This window comes from Convolutriloba macropyga, chromosome 1 (genome assembly GCF_964194025.1).
Source record: "Convolutriloba macropyga chromosome 1, txConMacr16.3, whole genome shotgun sequence".
Classification (NCBI taxonomy): Eukaryota; Metazoa; Xenacoelomorpha; order Acoela; family Convolutidae; genus Convolutriloba; species Convolutriloba macropyga.
This window is the reverse complement of record NC_134468.1, coordinates 72,381,383-72,403,562: the sequence shown is the minus strand read 5'-3', so window position 1 is coordinate 72,403,562 and position 22,180 is coordinate 72,381,383. Positions and strand designations below refer to the sequence as shown.

The following is a 22,180-nucleotide window of genomic DNA, read 5'->3' as shown; positions in this document are numbered from 1 at the left end:
TCGTGTTGCAGTGGTTTTGAACACAGTAGAAATTAATGAAAAGTTTTTTTTCTCCTTTGAACAGGAATCTTCTATCATAGACATCTAATTCTATAACGCGCTTCGTGACTATAGCCCTCAAAAGTGTAGCAAAAAACCACTCGATCGAGCGCGTCGCAAGCGATTTACACTCAAGTGGTTATTGATTTTCCATTAATGGCTAAGCAGTAGGAAAATGTGAATGGGCGATCTCTTTAATAAATACTTCAATTTCTAACCGGCAATACTTGAAATTTCATCCAATCAAATTATTTCCCTCGAAGTGAATATCATGATATAGATTCTGGAAAAATAGGAGGAGGTTTTGATTTAGTGCCAAGCGCTTATAACTATAATGGTTTATAATAATAATAGTGAGGACATGAAATATTTATTTCTCCCAGCTTCAGCTGTTCAGCCTCCAAAATTTTATTAAAAATGACTAGAGCCCATTTTCTTTTCCTCCTCCTACTGTGTTACCCAGTTGCCGTTTTTGGGTTCCAATCTAGAATAGAGGAAAAAGAATTTATCGCCTCTTTATTGAACAAAACAACCGCAAGTTCCGTCCCAAAACCCAATTTAACCATTACATTTGTTCTGGACTTATCAGAACTTCTTGAAATCGACGAGCGAAGAAATATCGCGTTAATGCGAGTTTGGTTTCTCATATCTTATGAAGTACCGGAGTTACAATGGGATCCGAATTCGACAAACGGCATCAAAATGCTCTATCTACCCCCTCGTAGCTTCTGGACTCCAGACATTGTGCTTCTGGAAGTGTCCGGAGTTGATTACGATGCATATGAAGACCAGTTCATAACAGCAGATGGACTAGTCATTGCTAGATCTACCACAGCTACTTTGAAAATTTCATGTCAGCTGAGTTTTCTTTACTTTCCATTTGATCAACAGGTCAGTTACAGTAAGTTGCTCATAAGAATAAAAGCTTCGCATAGCTTTAAAATAAGTTGGTTATCAGAACAAGATAGCGCGTCAGAAGAAATCGCAGAGATTGAGACCCTGCCGTTGGTGTAAAGGTCTAGCAGATAAAGCTTGCAAGTTAAAAACATACTGTTCGAGTACAGAACAAGTGGACTTTCACGGCAGTTACGCCCGCTTAGACCCCTAGCATAGTTGACAGAACAAAAAAAATTGGGACACATTTTATTGAAGAAGTTTGAACGTACTTCAAGGGTTCATATAATTACATGCCAGATTTTGTCTTATAACTTCCTGGGTGGATTTTCTTTGACTTTTAAGAAAACACATAAAATGGTAACAGTTTTAGCTGATAACAGATGTTACGTGTCTCAAGGCCCTTCTGTTGCTTTCAACAGACTAATTCAATTTGTTTCAATATTTATTAGTATAGGAGCTGCTCCAATACTTCTGGCAAGAACCCCGTGAGCTTCTAGTGGTTTTCTCATATACAGCCAGCTGAAACAAAATAAAATTGTTGTCACCCAATGAGAGGGGACAAACATCTTAAAATTCCAACACAAAGACATAGATCTGGCCCGGTTGCGGAAAGAAACCCCCACGGAAAAAACCCCCACTTTACTATTAAAGAACTGCGCATTTAGCGCGTTTGGCCATGCCTTGCGGGCCATGGCCATGCCTCAGCGGCCCGTGGGACTTGATGTGAAACTATCACAACCGAACAAACTATCAGAACCAAAATTCAATTTTAAAATGGCGGTTTATTTCCGTGGGGGTTATTTTCCGTGGGGGTTTATTTCGTTAAGTGCGGTTTTTTTCCGTGGGGGTTTATTTCCTAGACCCATCTGGCCCAATGAGCAAGCTGATGCAATACCATATTTTAATGCGAGATGGCTTGAACTGCGAAGAGAACAAGTAGTTTTTTCTATTTGTCGAAACCGCTTATGGTCCAAAATGGAGGTAATCGACATGCAATTGAAGCTAATATTTCAGCATCAATTTTTTAATGGTGACATCAGAATCTTAATAAACAGCTGATTTTGAAAGGCAGCTCAGACTATTCAGAGCTCTGAAACATTGCGTTTCAGTTATTTTTGACTTTTTTCAATTTGTGTGTTAGGCTATTGTTAACAATATAGCCTCTATTGACTTCTTCTCTGGTTCTGATAAATTTGATTTTATGTGAACGATTTAATTGGAAAAATTGCTTTTTATGAAAAAAGTTTCCTTTTAAAATCAGCAATTATGAAACAGCGTCAAAAATGTACAACTCCAATAGTTCATACTGTCAAAGTGTTAAGAAGTGAAGTTGAAACCTCCGTATCTCATTTTGTTCACAATATATGGGAAAAATCACTCATTTTAAAAACTGAATTTTGAAATTGTTTTCTTTTATTTTGAAACATTTAATGCTTTAAAGAAGACAGAAAAACTGAAACGGTTCAAATTTTTCCTACTGGTACTTATTATTGCAGCTTTTTAAAATACATTGAAAATTACTAGAAACTACCTGCTAATGCGTTGAAACTACCTTCAAGACAAAGCAGAACTGAACACATTAAAAAAGGTTGATTAAAATTATTTTATTTACGTTCTCAGCAAGTGTATTTTGTCAAAACTTTCAATTTTTGAAAGTTTTAGAGACTTATTGTGCATAAGGTTAAATTTCCATGTAACGTTTTGGAAGGCAGCACACAAAAACACTTAATTTGTTCAATTTTATTAAAAACAAGAGAAATATGGTTATTTATATTCTCTCTTAGATTTATTTCAGTCTTTCAACTGATTTTGTAAAAACATACAAGTTTTCTTAAACGTCAAACAGACTCAAAAAAGTATTTGATAACCAATCTTTTCAATTAGAAATTCTGCTATTTATTTCGATAACATTTTTGCGTATGGATGTGCGCATATTTCATTGAAGACAAAAACATCATCGCAGCGTGCTTAAGTGATAGCTAGCACCGTATGGGTGTTCACTAAAACTTTTCTACGGTCGAACTCATATACGTTCGAATTAAAAGAAAACTCTGCGATTTTTTTTTGAAAAGCCTACTAAAATGGAGTATGCAAGTTTTTTTTTACTCAAAATCATCTAAACACTTATTATATTCTCAAAATAATGGTTGTTACAAATTTTTTAGAGAATCAGGAACATTTTATTTTGTCAGTTAAAGTGGACTTGTTAATGCAAAAGCATAAGATGTAAAGTTTCCTGATATTTGTCTGCAAGTAAATATCGTCAAAAATATAGCGCTCATATTGTAAATTGGTTGTTGTTTTGTTTTTGAATTTTTCAAAACAGCTTTTCAATGTGAGGAAACCATCAAAAAATTGTTTAAAGTCTTGGCGCATCTGACATTCGTTAAATCTACTTTTTTGAGTATTCGCGTAAACAGAGATGTCCGAGGACGATTTTTGACAATTTATAGTGTATATGACATACAGTTTATCCATATTCAAGAACATAGAATTACAAAAGAAGTTTGTTTGATATGTTTCACTGCCGGCGCTTAATCTTGTAAAGTTTCTGCATTAATGATATCAATTCTCTTTGACAATTATTAAAAATAGTATGACCACTTGAGACATATTTTACTGATGAGATTTTAACGCACTTCGTATATAAGGATTCATATAATTAAATGCCCTATTTTGTCTCATAACTTCCTCGGTGGATTTTCTTTGACTTTTAAGAAAACACATAAACGGTTAACAGTTTTAGCTGACAACAGATGTTACGTGTTTTAAGGCCTTTTTGTTGCTATCAACAGACTAATTCAATCTGCGTAAGTTTTTACCAGTGTAGGAACTGCTGCAATGCTTCTGGCAAGAATCCCGTGAACTTCTTGTGGTTTTCTCAAATACAGCCAGCTGAAACAAATTAAAATTCTTGTCTCCCAATGAGAGGGGACAGACATCTTAAAATTCCAACACAACGACATAGATCTGACTCAATGAGCAAGTTAATACAATACCATATTTGAATGACAGATGGCTTGAATTGCGAAGGGAACAAGTAGTCTTTTCTATTTGTTGAAACGGCTTATTGTCCAAAATGGAGGTAATCGACATGCAATTGGAGCTAATGTTTCAGCATCAATTGTTTAACCCAAATTATTTTCAATAGTTGACCAGATAGTCTTCAGTCAAGTAATTGATAGAATTTAAAGTCATTTATCTACTCGAAAAATTTTTGATTTCTTGAAATTTCGTGGATAAAAGTGAAAAAAAACAAAATATTTTACCAACCATAAATTGTTGTTCAATGGTGACATCAGAATCTTAATAAAAAGTTGATTTTAAAAGGGAGCTCAGACAATTCAGTTCAGAGCTCTGAAACTTTGCGTTTCATTTTTTTGACTTTTTTCATTTTGTGTGTTAGGCTATTGTTAACAATATAGCCTCTGTTGACTTCTTTTCTGGTTCTGATGAATTTGATTTTATGTGAACGCTTTAATTGGAAAAATTGCTTTTAAGAAAAAGGTTTTCTTTTGACATCAGCAATTAAGGAACAGCCTCCAAAATGTAGAACTCCGATAGTTCATACTGTCAAAGTGTTAAGAAGTGAAGTTGAAACCTCCGTATCTCATTTTGTTCACAATATTCGGGAAAAGTAACTTATTTTAAAAATTGATTTTTGAAATTGTTTTCTTTTATTTTGAATCATTTAATGCTTTAAAGTAAGCAGAAAAACTGAAACAGTTCAAAATTTTCCTACTTGTACTTATTATTGCAGCTTTTTATAAAACATTGAAAATTACTAGACAATGTGCGTTGAAATTACCTGTAAGACAAAGCAGAGAAAACGCATTAAAAAAGGTCAGTTAATTTTTCTCTACGGTCTCAGCAAGTGTATTTTGTCAAAATTTTCAAATTTTGAAAGTTTTAGAAACTCATTAAGCATTAGATTAAATTTCCATGCAACGTTTTGGAAGGCAGCACACAAAAACACTTAAATTGTTCAATTTTTTTTTAAAAAAAAGAGAAATATGGTTATTTAAATTCTCTCTCAGATTTATTTCAGTCTTTCAACTGACTTTGTAAAAACATACAAAAGTTTTCTTAAACGTCAACCTGACTCTAAAAAGTAATTGGTACATATCTTTTTAATTAGAAATTGTGCTATTTATGTTCATGAAACTTTTGGGTATGGATGTGTGCATATTTCACAGAGAAAAACATCATCACAGCGTGCTTAACTGATAGCTAGCACTGTATGGGTGTTCACCAAAATTTTTCTACGGTCAAACTCAAATACGTTTGAATTAAAAAAAAATTGTGGGATTCCAATCAATGAATTGTTTTTTTTTTTGGAAAACCTACTAAAAATGGAGCATGCAAGTTTTTATGCAAACTCATCATTACAATTATTATACAAGGCGGCTCGTTAATGTGCGTTCGCACATGATGTTCCGACCCGAGCTCATCTACATTTTTGATTTAATTGTCAACCAAATGAAGAGATAACAAAAATAGATAATTGATTTTAGAACAATCGTTACACAGTTCATCTACTAATTGAATTACATAATGCAATGCCTCATTGCAGCGCCAATGACATCTGATATTAAACAGACAACGAGACAAAAAAAAACAACAAAATCAGCAAAAACCAAAATTTCACGGCAAAAACTGAAAATCTAAATTTAACAGCACATAGTAACAACGTCAAAATGCAGTCAGGTAAAACCTTAACTAATCAAATTTACTTTCTGCTATTTGTGGGTCGAAAGTTTTCTTAATGAGACTATGTAGCAAGTCAACAAAGACAACGATCAATGAGGCGAAATTCAAAAATTATTCAGCATTTTTAAACCAAGATTTTTCAAAAGTCTTAAAAATCATTAACTTTTCACTAAATAATCTTGATAAATTACTAAAAAAATATTACAAAACCAAAAGAAACTGTCTTCGTGTAGGCTAAGCCATAGAAACGAACTAAAGAAAAACTTAAAAAAATACAAACGATTTGCGAAAACACAAACTATTGCTGCAATTAAAATCATTAGCTATTATCTGATTATTATGTATTTTTAATTCAATTCTTATTTCTAAAATTTCAATTGAAGGAAATATACTGAGAGATGAAATAACTTGATTTGGGCCACATTTGAAAACCATTGGGATCTCTTACTACTCGATTGTTCTGAAAGAAGAAAGAAAGAAGAAACGCAAAAAATGACCAATCAAAAAACGTTTATAATAATGCAAATTGTCCAACAAACAATGCATCGGTGACAATAAATATCAGTAGATATGGTTTTTTTTGAAACACAAGAAATTGGATGTGACCTCTCATTGATGAAAATAAGTTACAATTTAACGAAAAGAACAACAAAAACTGAAAAGTTGGAAAAATATTTGAATACGTAAGTTATAAACTTTAAGACTAAAAGCTACGAACTGGCTGCTTCGGGTAACATCATCAATTCAATCCTCAATTAAAAGCTTAAGAGACTTGCCAGCAAATTATGGCCACCTAAAGAACAAAAACAGGCGAAAACAGCAATTTCAAGAGAAAAATTGAGCGAGAAAAGTGTCGAAGGCATTAATAAAAGAACTTTTCAATAGAAACTTCCCTATGTTGAAATAATTTTTTAAAAGTGATGGAATTCCTCTTTTTTATCAATATAATTTCAAAAAATCAAATATGAACAAATACATTAGAGCCACGAAATTTTTGAGAAAACTCGTAGTATCAACGCTATTAAATTCATAAGCTTTCAACGGAATCCACTAAATATGAGAAATGATGCCTCCATTGGACAACAAGTTTGCTTGTCTTCCATATTTCATCAATATGAGCTTACTACAAGTTACTGACGACGAAAACAACAACAAAGAAAGGCAAAAACTAAAAATTCAGTAGAAAAGTGTTAGAAAAAGGTGTCGAAGAAATTTTAATCATAAACTCTTCTCTGAAAACTTTATCTATGATCCGTTGAACGTCTTCCCTAAACCAATGGGAACTATCAGTAATAGGATAATGTGATTAGATTTCAAAAGGATCCAAAAACAAGAAAAAATACCCAAAAAGTGAAAAAAATATGAAAACTAGTGGCATTAAAGTTTTAAAACAAAAAGGTAGAAAACAAAGCCGCTAACCAGATTATTTTTGGTCGGACTAGAAATAAAAGGCTGACTAAAAAAATTAGGGTTGGTTATTGTTCAAAAAATTCCGAAAAACTGTTTTTAAAGTCTTAACAGCCTTTAAACTCAAAAGCTTTCGACGGAGGTCAATAACTACGCTCAGAAAAAAAACAATGGCGGGAAAAAAAATTTTGTCATGCATAGATTATCAATAAGACATCACAAAAAGTCAGTAGGACATCAGTAGAAAATTGCGAGAAGAAAAGTTCGAAGCCATTTAAACTATTAGCTTTTCTCTAAAAACTTTATGCGTGATCTACTGAATGTAATTTTTAAGCCAATGGGATTCGAATAATGTTTGGATATTGTGTATAAAATTTGGGTATTATGATAAGAGTTCAAAAGTAGCCAATAATACGAAAATCTCAAAATTAAAAAAAAAAATTGAATTCTTTTGTCACTGAATGCTTTAAACCAAGAGTTAGAAGATAAAACCGCTAACGAGATTAATATTAGTGGCAGCAGAAAGCAAATGGGCTCTGTCAAAACTGAGAATGACTAACATTTCACGAAAACTTTAAGATTGGTTAATGTTCAAGAAAATTTTCGAAAAATTACCTTTAAATTCTTAACAGCCATTAAATTCAATAGATTTCGACGGAAGTCAATAAATATCCTCAAACATTCCCCAATGGGAATATAGGGATTTTTGTCAAGCATGACAACTTATGACATCACAATAAGTCTTAAGACTATGAAAACAACAACAATAACAGGCAAAAACCAAAAACTCAGTAAAAAAGTGCGAGAAGAAAAGTTCGACGCCATTTAAACCGTAAGGTTTTCTCTGGAAATTTTATGTTTGATCCCCTGAATGTTTTTTTGAAGCCAATTGTAGCTGTCATTGTTAGGATAATCTGATAACATTTCAAAAGTAACGAAAAAAACGGAATTATCCAAAAAATTTTAAAATTTTTTTGAAATCTTGTGTCATTGAAGTCTTATAACTAAAAATTAGAAGATAAAACTGCTAGCCAGATCAAGTTTGGTTAGAGTAGGACAGAAGAGGGTGCTGTCATCGCAGAGACTGACATACAGTTCATGATAATATGTTCACGATTGGTTAATTTTCGAAAAAAATTTTCGAAATTTTTTTTATAAAAGACTTAACAGCTATTAGCTTTCCTCTCAAAGCACTAGATATGTTCACTTAAATCTCAATACGGAACATACTGCAATGGGTTAGTCAATGAGTCCTTGCCAAAAGACTCCGAAAAAATATTAAAACCTCAAAAAGAAATTCAAAATTTATTTTAAAACTAAGAAAACTCATAGTCGAAGCCAAAAAAACATGAGCAATTCCTTTGAAACGATTTTTTTTGTTCACTGGGCTTCATTCGACTGTAAAGGAGGTTTGTCGTTTTTTGATATTGAACCTCCCTATGAGACCAGAACTGGTCTTTTGTAACGCCTTTATTCTATTAGAACACAAAATTGGTTCATTTGTTGGCCAGAAATTTAAGTTTGAAATACTATTTTTATAGAAATTATCTTAATTTGAAGAAAAATCACACTAAAAGTGAACAAATATCTCGTGTTCACAGAAAACTTCAATCCTCGATAACTCCTCGAAAAAAAAAAACGAAAATCAAAAAATCTTTTTAATTTTGAATTTTACGCTGGACCAGCTTTTCAATGATACCACTCACATTTCTCTGCGATGAATATATCGATCGGCCAAAATTGACTGAACAAAAAAACCCATTTGAGTATATAGTTCCTCCCCCCACAAGTGGGGTCGGAACAATTATCAAAATCATGGTTTGTCAAAGTTTTTCAGATAATCAGGAATATTTTATTTTGTCAATTAAAGTGGACTTGTTTATGCAAAAGTATCAGATGTAAAGTTTCTTGATATATGTCCGCAAGTAAATTTTGTCAAATATATACCGTTCAAATTTTAAATTGGTTGTTGTTTTGTTTTCGAATTCTTGTATGCATCTTTCCTCAAAACAACAGTAAAGATTAAAATTGCATTTAGTGATAATCCAAAAAAGCATACAATCTGAAAATACAAAAAGTTTTTCAATGTGAGGAAACCATCGAAAAAATGTTTAAAATCTTGGCGCATCTGAAAACCCCCAAATCTACTTTTTTGGGTATTCGCGTAAACAGAGAAGTGTGAGGACGTTTTTTGACAATTTATAGTGTATACGACAGTTTATCCATATTCAAGAGCATAGAATCACAAAAGAAGATTTTTTGATATGTTTCACTGCCGGCGCTTAATCTTGTAAAGTTTCTGCATTAATGATGTCAATTGTCTTTGACAAGTACAAAAAATAGTATGGCACCAATGCTTTCAAAATATCAGATTTGTTGAAAAGACCCAAGGATCCAAAATAAACTAAAAATACATGGTCATTGTAGTTATTTAAAGTCGAGTAAAAGTCTATTCATGGGTCCAGCAAAAGTCTTTTTAAGAGTCGAGCAGTTCTTTTGGTTGTGACAGGTTAATTTCAAATGTCCGGCGCCTTAATTTCAGATGTCTTTTATAAGCACGGCCAAATGTAGAAGAATTCGGCTATTCAAGTTAGGATATGTGGACTTTTTAATTCAGCAAATAAAATTACTGTGGTATTTTGAATGGTCTAAATTTTTCGGCGACTATTTGCTTAGACGTCTATTTCTAAAACGAGAAACAAAAAATTGAACCCGCAGAAGCCAAATTTATATATTTTTTTAGCAATGCGATGTAACTGCGGGTCAATGGATCTCTACAAGCGACTCATATACCATCAGAGGGCCAAACGGACAGTCGGGTGAGATAACACACCAACCGTGGCGGCAAAAAGGACAATGGGAACTGCTGCTCCCAGCTACATTCAAAGTGGAACCGATGCGCGATTGGGAAGACTACAGGGACCTGTTTCTTCTTCTTTTTTCTTATCATATTCTATATAGTTATATTTCTGAGGCCTATTTTACTAAGATCAGTTTCTGATGGCTTCTTTGCTATTATTTCATTTACATACTTTGAAACTTATTTTATTTCCTTTCAGGAAGTTCCCATGTTTGATATAGTTTTTAAACTCTGGGATCCTCCCGTCACTTTTCATATTTTACCTGAACTCTGAAAATTTCCCGGTAATTTTCGGGGAAGCAAATTTTGTCGTTCCTAAGCAGACAATATAATCCCATATTCGGTTGTGATAGTTTCAAATCAAGTTCCACGGGCCGCTATGGCATAGACATGGCCCGCAAAGCATGGGCAAAGGCGCAATCTTTAACAAGAAAACATGCATTTATTTCCGTGGGTGTTTAATTCTCCATGTAAAATTTTCGCTGGGGGTTTTTACCAACCCATAATTAGGTGGGTTTTTCCTAAACCAGTTTGAACGTGAGACGAAACAGCTCCAATTCAGTGTCATACGGTACACATACCGCTTCAAACGCAGTCCCACCTTCTACATGGTAGTCCTGGTCATACCTTCAATCCTCCTAGGAGTTCTGCCGACATTCGCATTCCTGCTTCCAGCAGATCTAGGAGAAAAGATCTCCCTCGGAGTGACAGTGCTTCTGGCTCAAGTTGTGGAGCTATTGGTTCTGTCTGATATTCTGCCCCCGAGCTCCAGTGATGATTTCCCAATATTCGGACGCCTGGTGATCTATTCGGTCATTCTGATTGTGTTCTCAATTTGTGAGTCCCTTTTAGTGACTGCAGTCCACAACATATCGCCTGACACAGAGCTGCCTTCTGTTATTCTATTCATTCTCAACTCCAAACTGATGAAAATCGCCAAATTGCCCGAGTATGGATTCCCGATGTCCTACAAGTTTGGCACCAAGCTCAGAGAAGAGTCCAAGTCTGGCAGCATGATCACGAACTGCCCAAAACAGAAGGATAAAAATGGTGGACCGGACCCGGAAACGACAGCTAGAGAGGTCGATGTGTATGGTGGAAGTGGGGTTGAAAACAAGGGTTGGGTTGTGCTGGCCAAATTGATTGACAGACTCATGCTCATTTTGTATTCGGTTCTGCTCATTGTTGGGTTGGCTTCATTCTGCATTTTGATGAACGTGTAGATTAGCGTTTGATAACTGTGCGTTTTATCTTTGGTGTGTTTAGCAAGTATCTGTCAAACTTTGCTGCCTAAAATCCCTATGAAGTTAGTAAAAACACAAGGCAGGCAGAAAAATTTCTTAACTATATAATTTTTGCCAGGGTTGATTAAAAAAATTGAATTAATAATAAATTTTTAGTTCCACTTCTTAAAAGTTATATTAATCAGCTCCTAGGTGACCAAAAACTTTCAAATACGGCTTTCCTATATCTCATTTTATTCTTCTGACTTTCACTGCTTAAATTGATTAGAACCCTCACGTACCGACCCACCCTCACTCACCTACACAAAAGAACTCTCACCGACTAATCAATAGTTAGTAACAGTAAACGATTATTAGACACGTATGCTCTAAAGTTAGCAAAGATGGAGGTAGGTTGCGAGTTCTAAGTTGATTATACTAGCGGCCTTAAGGAGTTTTCTGCAATCTACGCACACGTTTAACTTTCCAGCTTGTTTTTGTGGTGTCTTCGAGTAAGATCTCTACGCAAGGATTGAGTTGAGATAAAGTTCAAATCTTGGCCATTGGTCATCAAAAGCTGTGAGTGCTGTTGTGTGTGTGTATGCGTGTGTGTATGTGTGTGTGTGTGTGTGTGTGTGTGTGTGTGTGAGTGCGTGTGTTAAAAAGTCCCTTGAGTTTCAGCCTTCTTCAAATTTTCAAAGAGTTGGAGTGCCCTCTTAGATTTAGTCCTCAGATTTTTCATGCTGCAATCATTCGGGTATTGGTTAAATATTCCGGGGCAGTCGATAATGACGTGACGAGCGGTTTCCTCTGCTCGCCACCTTCAACTTTTGCTCGCCGCCCTCTTAGGTCTGGGTGGTGTCCTGATCTGAGCCTGCGTATTGTTGTCTGTTCTGACCCGTTCAGGTCTCTGTCTCTCGGGTATTTCTTCTTGCCATCTTCTGTATATGTTTCGGCAGTGGTGCTGACAGGTAGGTCGTTCCAATTTAGAGCCCGCTTCATCTCTGAGCGTTCCGCCTCAAAGGTTACCTCCAAGACCTTCTGTTTTTTGTCGAGCCTTCATTGGCTAATTTGTCGGCTTGTTCTTTGCCGTGAACACACAATGGAGAGGGCATCAAACCAATTATATATCAGCTTCGTCTCAAAAATTTTTGAGGCGCACCAGTGCATCCCATGTATTCTTTTCCGTGGTACTATTTCATTGCTTCTGCATGCCGAGCTTTCTTAGGCTTTGTACAAGCGACATTGAGTCCGTTATGATTCTGTACAACTTGTTCTCAGTTGTGTTTTCAGTATAATCCAGAGCGCTCGAAAAACCCTCAGTTCAGCTTGATAACTTGAGCAAAAACGGCACGCTGCTGAAAATGATGTCTCCCCTGTGGCTTCTCAAAACATCCCAGCTCCCCATTGTACTTTCCGGCAGTTGCTGATTCATCAGTAGATTAGATATGTTTCTAGGCTCGAGGCTCACGAGGAACTGTTCAGCTATTCGTTTTTGGTCTTCTAAGATGTCGTATTTCTTGATCAGTTGAACTTTTGTCACGATTGTGATTGCCATATCCCAAGACGCCGTGTTGGGCGGAAAGGGTTCCGGGCTGTCTGGTCCACTTATCTCCATCCAGATTTTTCTGGAGTGCCGTCTCCATTCCTTTTTTTGTCCTTTGTTTTTGAGTGCTGTTGCAGTAGTTTAAAGTCCGCAAATAGTGATATAACCAGAGATTTTTCATTTGAGCACTCCTGAATTATCTCCTACTTGCTACTTGCTCATTCAAAGTTCCAATTTTACGTCATAGATGGGTTCACAGAGCATTTCCAAAGTTGCGGGCAGTTGCTGCAAACTAAGTCTTTAGTTAAATTTGTGACACCGAATTTGCAATTGTGGTTTATTAGCGGATTTCTTTCAATAGTGTTCGATGCCAAGGTTATTCTGTCCGTATTACAGTTTGCTGAAGGTTTCATGTGCTAGCTGTGGACGGCAAGAAGAGTTGAAAAGATGTTCAATTCAAAATCTAACTATTCAGCTTTGAAATTTCTGTTTTATTTTGATTTCTGTCTTATGAAAATTCAGTATATAGGCGACGTTCGGTTTTTTAATTCAAAGAATCTTTCCTCCATTAAGTTAGCTGAAATGCCAGCAAAAACTCTAGCCATCACCGGCTAATCAATAGTTAATTACAGTAAGCGTTCGGTAGATTTGTGGGCTCTAAAGTCAGTGAAGATGGAGATAGGGTACGAGTTCTAAGTTGATTATTGTAGCGGGTTTAGGGAATTTTCTGCAGCCTATGCATATATTTTTTACTTTCCTGTGTGTCTATGGTGTCCGTTCTTCGAGTGAGATCTCTATGCAAGGACGGATACGCGGATCGAATCTAGATACTAATGGACTTCAATATTTGTGACTGGTGATTGCTATTGTAGTAGTTAAAAAGCCACAAAGACGGCTATAGCCGGAGATTTTCTCAGTGCGTTTTACAGAGCATTTTTAAAGATGGGTTCACCGTACGTTTCCAGAGTTGCGGGTAGTGGCTGCAACAAAATTTCGACCGATTTATCCTCTTAAGCAAACAAAGTCCATTTATGATTAAAATTGTAACACTGATTTTGCTTTGGTAGGTCAATAGGGAACTTGTTCCAACGGAAATTGAATTTGGTATCAAAAAACAAAGAACACAGAAATGAACAGCATTTGTGTCCATTTACTAATTAGTTTGTAGCCTATCATACAAAATTCATGGATGGAAACTAAATTTTAAAATGACGTAAATATAAAAACAATTTTTGCTGGAAAAATTGTCTCAGATTTGAAAAAAAAATTGACAGAATTCATTTGAAGAGTTGCTGTTGCAAAAATTGCTCCAAATCGTTTGTTGCCTCTGACTCAAACATAATAATTGAAACGCAATCGACAGAGATCGGAAGATTTTCTGATCCGACAAAAATCCGACAAAAAAGACAACATGGAAAGAAAACTAACATAACACCCTACTTAATTGGAATGTGCAAAAACAGAAAAAACATGCGTTGAGAACTCTAAAGGACAAAAATGCCTAAAAAAGGCTAACAGTCTTTATTCAGCTTGAGTAATTGATTTTTGAGGAGCTGAACAGAAACCTGGAATGATTTTTACGTTGAAATCAGTCTACATGCGAGCAAACGCCGTTACAATATAAAATGAAGCTCTGAAATTATTACAAAATTTCTCGGTTTTTTTCAAAACCTCGGAAATTAAATTATTAGGGAGAAATTTAAAAAGAGTAGCAGAAAGCACATCAAATCATTTAACTTCATCAGAACTATCAAAACAAAAACAAAAGTGGTTAGATGCACGCAAAACTGATATGTTTTGTCTCAAAATAAACAAATTCTTAAAGAGAATGTTTAACAATTTTGAGCTCAAAAATGTCTATCTTCGTGCTCTAAGCATAATAAATTTCATAATTATTTAGAGCAGCTAGGAAATAACTTTGGGTGAATCCAAATGAGAAAAACAAGAGAGGGTTGATAAAATTTTCAAAAGTTTGTCCCCCGTAAACAAAAAACGTTATAATAACGCACATACAAAGGAAAAAATTTGTTTTAAAATTTTTAAAAGAAAAAAAACATAACAGTTAAAATTAAAACTATTGGATCTGGGGGAAAAGGTGTCAAAAATTAACAGAATTTACATGTTTAAAATTTTCAGTTGCATTGGTAAAGAAAACATGCATGTTCACTAAAAACATTAGACTTCTATTATACTAATAAAGTCTCACAGAGTTTTTTTGTGCTGCAGCAGAACATTTTCAAACTACCTTTTAGAGGAATTAAGGCGGCTCGGTATTGTGCGTTTGCACATAATGTTCCCACTCCGCTTAACCACGTTTATGACTTAATTGTCAACCAAATGAGGAAGAGATAGGAAACTTTCAAAAATCACTTATTATTCGAAACACTTTTTCAATTCAAATAAGTCAAAGTTTTTCAAAGCAAACAATTTCAAAGTCATGAAAGAAATTGGCTATCAATTGATATCATTCAACGGCTCCTTTTATACCTTCAAGCAAACCCATTGAGACCTGTCATAATAAAGAATGTTACAGGAAAACAAAAGGAACAAATACAGAAAAAATCAAGAAGTTATTTCAATTTTGCGAAGAAATGGTGTCGAAGCCTACAAGATCCAAACCTATGCTTTAAAAAATTAATTAAAGTAAATTGCGCCTTATGCCAACACCATCAATGTGATATGCGACTTGTGATTAATGTGACATTAATATGACAATGGGTCCAGACAGCAAAAGATAACCTAAGAAAATTAAGCATGTCGAAAAAACGCGTAGAAAATTTGAAAATTTATGAAAACTTCTAGTATCAACGCCACAAAGCAATAATTTAACTAAAAAACCAGCAATCAAAGCTACGATGCATATCACTTGAAACAGGATATAACTCCTCTCTTTAAAAAGACTAAGCATACAGATTGTAAAAAAAATGAAATTGCGAAATTTCAAAAAATTTTTTGAAATCAAACTTTAATACTGTAAGACGGAATAACCCTAAGTTTTCAATTGAAAATTTCTAAAAAGTTGAACTTATTACTGCATAGGAAGTTTTTTCTACACGCCAAAAGTGAGACTAAAAGAAAAAAAAACTACACATTAACAATTTATAAATGCAGAACCTAAAAATGTCGCAAATATTTTTATGTAAACGGCGTTTAAACGAGAAAGTTTTGTTTATTTCATTGGCATCTTCTCTGCCTGTAACACTCAGCTGTCGATGGTTGAGCTTTGATATGAAATCGTTCTGGTCTGTAACTACAATAAAAAAAACAAAACAGGCAAAAATATTCTATAACTAGACCAAAAGTGATCTCGCTATTGCTGCTTCTCAACTAGTTAATTTGACCAAGTCATTCTGTCAAAATTGAACGATAAATTTTGGAAACTTATCGAAATATTTTATCAAGCATTATGAATCAACTGAAAGCATCAGATGATTACTTTAATAGCTCCCTAGATATCAAATTGTGTATTTGATTGTTTGGACTGAGTCATGGGACTACAATAAGAACTCAAAATGCTTCAAAAATTCCAAGAAGTCACTGAACTGTAAATAAGGTACGAAACAAATTGTCGAGCCGTAGAAACCTTGAGCATTACTCATAAAACGCAATATTTTTTCATTAGAGCTGATTTTAATGGGCCTCTCAAAAATTGCACCTTTAAATAATAGAGACGTTCTAGTGATTGGAATAAAAATTGCAAAAAATATTTCCAAAAATACGGACCCAAAATGGTCAAATACTTTTCCAGTCTTTTCAAAGCTCAAGGATGAGACCAAAACTTGCCTTGCAAACGCTGCTCGGCTGCTAAAAACGCCGAAAGATTGCAAAAAAAGTTGTTCCGAAAGATTGCAAAAATGTTTTTCTCATATTTTTCTCAGGAATCAGAGGCTCAATTTGCCCATATCTGTGTAAAGGAAGAGTGTGTCAGCAGTTTTTACATCTGCGCCACCTGTCAAAACAGACAAAGTGGGCCAAATAGTCACATTTGTTGCCACATTTTATTTAAAAAAGTTGAATTTTCGACAATTTAGCCGACAAAGTTGCCAAAAAACTGTTCAAAGAGTTCACCAACTCTCTTCGATCTTTAAACGTTAAACCAATGTGACTGTTGTACATAATCATTTCATTTGAAGCATACAAATTATTATACGATGTACTCATTTAAAGTTTGTACCTAATCTTGAAGGACATATTACAAAGTCATCTTAAGTTCACTGTCTACCGCCGTTTATTTCACATATTATGTCTGTTGCCCTAATTCCCGCATTGGGAATTATTTGTTCACATTTGTTATGACTTCTGTGTCGCTAACTTATTATAAATTTCACTCTTTTAGTTTTGCATCTCGAGTACAGTTGTTCAATTTAACTAATTTCTTGACAATCGTATTCACTATCTGCGTAAAATAGACAAGTGTCAGATAAGCGACTCGCAAAGCGAATTCAAACACAAAATCGTGTTAAGTGCACTCGCCACATAAGTAAACTCAACAGAAACTCTAATAGCGATTCATATTAAAAAGCAAACCCACTTGGCATCGAACCCTTCTGGGAAAAACCTAGTGCTGACCCTTCTTTGAAGTTGGAAAAATGGCAGATGCAGGCGAAATTGGCTCTTGTTGCAAAGGAGAATATTGCATTGGATACTCTACTTGAACCAAAGCCCGAGAATATTCAACTTCCCCTAGAACCGATCTACGAGAGTACAACAAGAGGTTCCTCAGCACAATCAAAACGGGAACGTCTAGCTAGAAATGCAAAATTGAAAAAGAATTGGGACAATCGATGTCAAAAATAGATGGAGATAGGAATCATGTGTGGAGATAAGCCATAGACGCAAGTAGATTGCAAGACAAGAAGAAACTCGCACCTCAAGATGGACATATAGGCAAGACATGCAAAAATTGCGGTTTTAAGAATCACTTTTCGCGTTTATGTCGTAAACCAAGGTCTTCATCTACTAAACTAACTCGTCTCAATGTCAACTCAATTGAGGAAAATACAACCGAACAGTGTGTTAATGCAATTCAAAATACCAATTATAACTCCCAATGTGGATCAGACTATGATAGTTCAGACGAAAACATGGTAGCTAGCATTGCTAGAAATACAGTGCAAAACGAACCCAAAAAAATCTTACAGATCAAAAATACACAAGTAGGACTTCTCATTGAATCCGGGAATGTGTGCAGCATCCTAAATTAATCACTTGCTACTGAAGTAATCAATAGTTCTACACTTGCACGACGGCTAACAACAACACCTGCTCAAGAACTCAAGACCTTTTGCTAACAAACCAATACCCATCATTGGAATGATGCAAATGCCGGTAGAAAGTAATGGTCGGCGGATCGTAAACGTTGAATTTGTGGTCGTCCGAGATGGATTGAAACCACTCATTTTCCGAGACTTATTTTAGGTCCTTGGAATATCAATCACTCAAACTCTTTGTTCTCATGAAGGTAGTATGGTCAACGCCATCACAACTCAATGAATGCCTATTCAAATTTGCATAGCAAATCAATTTCCTCAATTTATTTCACGCACTGGCAGATCAAAAGTCCACCGTGTTAAATGTAAATTTCACAAAAATGTTAAGCTTAAACTTCAGAAGGGTAGAAGAGTACCCAATAATTTACAATAACGAGTTAATAGTGAAATTAAAAAACTTTTTGAAGAAGAACACATGGAAAAACTTAACAATTGTTCCTATCAATATTGCCTTTCTCCAATCGTTATTACAGTTAAAAGAGATCAAACAATAAAATTAGCTTGAGACTCTAAAATTCTTAATAAAGCCATACATAAAAACAAGTACCAAATGCCGAATACTGAGACACTGATAGATTCCATATCACAAATAATAACTGATTACAAAAGTACAAAAAAGAACCAGCTGATAACGTTTATTTCTCCACTATAGATCTTAAGTATGCGTATAGTCAACTGAATCTCCATCCTGACACTGCCAAAAATTTCAATTTCAATTTTGTAAGCGGTGATATGACAGGCACATATCGATTTAAAACTGTTTTTACGGACTTACTGTTATGCCTTCCGAGTTTCAGAAGGCGATGGATTATATATTAATCGGCCTTAAAAATACATTTTGTTTCCTTGACGATATTCTTATTGTAAGTAAATGTTCAGAAGAACATCAGTTTCAACTTGTAATAGATTGCCTTAAAAATTAGATGCAGATAACCTTTGTATAAGTTTTTTCCAAATGTCACTTCGCAAAACAAGAATTTTCATGGTAATGGTATAATATTACTCAATCAGGAATATCACCTCTTGAATCTAAAACTTGTAATTCTTTCACTGCAACCACCTAATACACTCAAAAAATTAGGCTCTTTACTTGGTTCGGTTCACTATATTAGCAAGTTTATCCCCAATTTAGCACAACTTTGCTAAGACCCCTTCTTCGTAAATCTACAAAATACATCTGGACCGATGAACACACTATATATTTTAATGCTTTCTTAACGCGAATCGCGAATCACACAGAAAACACTCATTATAATCCGCAACTCGAAACACGTATAAGATGTGATGCTTCTCGTTCGCGCCAGGAGCAGCGTTAGAACAATTGACAGTTGACGGTTGGAAGCCGATTTCATTTGCATCTAGATTTTTGAATATTAACGAAGAACGTTACAGCATCAATTAGCTTGAACTCCTTGGAGTGGTCTGGTCTATAGAATACTTCAAAAATTATCTCTATGGTAAAGAATTTTCTATCTTAACTGACATCGAGCCCTTCTTTCAATTTTAAAGGAACGTAGATCCGATAAATCTTATAACAGTCGTTTATCAAGATAGGTCGATTGCCTTTTACCCTATCAATTTAAAATAAAACATTTACCAGGCGCAAAGATGAGACTTGTTTACTATATATCCCGCAACCCTTATCAATCTGCAAAAAGTATTTCTAAAGCTGACGAAGAATTTTTAGTTGCAACATTATCCCGTATACAAGTTGATGCAATATTACTTCAACAAGAAAAACTTATTTCGGCTGTTAAACTTAATAAATTTTACTTAATACTAAAACTGACATACAAACACCTAGTATTCAACAAACTAAACAAGTACTGAAAATAAATACCGTGAAGCCTAAATCGTTAACACGAAACATCATTTTTTTCGCTCCGCAAAGTCCTAGTTCAGATGTACCTTTAAAACATAAGCATAATTTTATTAATGATAACGCAAAGCGCGTACGCTTAACTCAAAATAATTCAACATTCGCCACGCGAATGCATCATTCAAATCTAATATCTTCTAAACATAGTAATTCAGATAGTGAACAGGCAAAGCGCGTACGCTTAACTCATAATAATTCAACACTCGCCACGCAAAAGTCTTATTCAAATTTCATTCCCTTTAATTGTACAAATTTTGATAGCCCACATGCACCGCGGGTACACTTAACCCAAAATCAATTAACACCTGCTCAGCATTCTAATACTTTCAAACCAAATACTCCAAATCATAATATTTCTGATTGTGATTTCGATCCGCGAATAGGCTTTGCTCAAAATAAATTAACACTCGCCGGGCATAATCCTCTTTTATTAAAAACAACCACATATTACGCATAACTCAAATGCCTCATTTGCAATTCACGCTAGCTAACACCAAATCAAATCTCGACTCGCATCACATAGTACAAATACTATATAAAAAACGCCGCTACAAATTGAAATTCAAATAGCGCCATTTGAGACGCAAAGTTCCGGAAAGGCGTCACTCGCTTACCAAAATCAGCATCAATTCAAAGAATTAAGCCACTTTAACTTGTCAATTACAAATCAGCCTCGAATTCCTTCCCTAATTAGCACTCAAAAATCAAATACTTTAAATATTTCACGTGCTCAATTGACAAACAAAGAAAAGTTGCTTTTTGCCCAAACTCATTCTGAAATACAGTTGTCTTCTAACTCAATTAATTTAATTCAAAACTAGTCAAACTCATCAAAAATGAGCCAAAAAGTGTCCGCAATGAAAGGACAATCAACCTCTACTCGATCTACCCGAACTTTGCCTCGCGTTTCATTCATGGATAACGCAACACAAAACACCCCTCGCCAATCACCCTCTCATTCAAATATTAGTACCCCACTAACCGATAGCCCTCAAGTCTTGTCCTTCGATAAAGTGATTGGCAAAAAATCCAACAAAAACTTGATCGCCTCCCTAACGAGCAAAGATGCAGTGCTCAAAGATATCCGGGACTTCATAATCCGGTCTGACGAGGAACGTTCGAAGGAACTAAAACCCTACCTGCGTAACTACTGGCGAGATTTGCATGTCAGCAGTGGTTGCATTTGAATGGATGAGAAGGTGGCCAAACCAAATGCCCTGAAGGATGCACTCATCGAGGACCTTCATGCCGGTCACCCGGGTAGATGGGTGATAGTATGTATGGCCCAGCACCGCTGGTGGCCATACATGAATAGAGACCTTTTAGTTCGAGCAATAGAGTGCAAACCTCGCAGTGGAATCGGTAATAATTTAAAATCTATAATCACCGCAAAGCCATTTTAGGCACAAAAACTATGTATAGCTCCGAACCAAGAGATACAAATAGATTTTGCAGGCCCTATTAATAATGAAATAGGTCATGAAATTTATATTTTAACATGTAATGATAGATTTTCCAAATACCCTTCTGCCGAAAATTTCGATAATGCAAACGTTTATAATGTAATTAAATTTTAGATAATTATATACAAATTCACGGAGGTCCCCGATCATTACGAATAGATTAAGCTCGTTGTCTTATAGGAAATCAGGTAAAAAGTTTTTGCAGAAAAAATAATATAATTTTAATTCCAGCTCCAGCAAATGATCACCAAGCTGTAGGTTTAAGAACGATTAATTAGTACAATTAAACAGCGCCTTGCATGTATAAAAGAAGCAAATAAAGAATTAAACTTGTTTGCCATTAAAGCAGCACTCAAATCAATTCTCTACCAGCTCCGCATATGTAAACATAAAACTACTAAGATTTCGCCTTTCGAATCACATTTTGGGCGAAAAGCCAATACTCCGCTTAGCAATATTAGTACTGAACCAAATTCTTCTGATTTAAGTTATGAGAAAATTTTAAATCATTATTTAGACGAAGAGAAGGTCAAACCCAATGAATTGCTACCAGAAAATCATTGGGGAAATTATCGCAGTGACGAAGAACTCGAGAAGAATATGTGCACGGCCACTAATGACGCCATCTCTCGAAAACGGCTTGCGGATAACAACGAAGCTCGCTTCTTACGCTCGACAAAAGCTCACCGCCCTATATCCTTGAAGGAGCATACGGTGCAATTAAATATTGCCCGCAAGAAGCACTTGAATAAACGGTCCAAAAAGAACATTGACGGGCTATATGAAGTGTTAGCCCCTGGCTCGGTCGTCCAGAAAACTGACCAATTCACGTCAGTAATTCGTGAACCAGGGAAGCTGGAGGTCACCGTCAGGAATAGCGACATTG

General features: G+C 35.1%; 2 protein-coding genes across 2 annotated transcripts; both read left to right on the top strand.

Moving 5' to 3' along the window:
* Window positions 1-462: 462 nt before the first annotated feature.
* On the top strand, window positions 463-10,054 carry LOC142349869 (acetylcholine receptor subunit beta-like 1). Its single transcript, XM_075401735.1, has 2 exons — window positions 463-930; window positions 9,797-10,054. Exons 1-2 carry the CDS (start codon window positions 667-669, stop codon window positions 10,052-10,054), a joined length of 522 nt encoding a protein of 173 aa, XP_075257850.1. The 5' UTR covers window positions 463-666.
* A 355-nt stretch (window positions 10,055-10,409) lies between these two features.
* On the top strand, window positions 10,410-11,264 carry LOC142351245 (neuronal acetylcholine receptor subunit beta-4-like). Its single transcript, XM_075403394.1, has one exon. It carries the CDS (start codon window positions 10,522-10,524, stop codon window positions 11,134-11,136), a length of 615 nt encoding a protein of 204 aa, XP_075259509.1. The 5' UTR covers window positions 10,410-10,521; the 3' UTR covers window positions 11,137-11,264.
* The last annotated feature ends 10,916 nt before the right edge of the window (window positions 11,265-22,180 follow it).

Excerpts from the sequence above, each read along its gene's own strand:
- LOC142349869 (XM_075401735.1), top strand. The coding sequence starts at position 667 with ATGCGAGTTTGGTTTCTCATATCTTATGAAGTACCGGAGTTACAATGG. Across the intron at positions 931-9,796 it reads ACTTTCCATTTGATCAACAG|CAATGCGATGTAACTGCGGG; the intron begins GTCAGTTACAGT and ends ATATTTTTTTAG.
- LOC142351245 (XM_075403394.1), top strand. The coding sequence starts at position 10,522 with ATGGTAGTCCTGGTCATACCTTCAATCCTCCTAGGAGTTCTGCCGACA.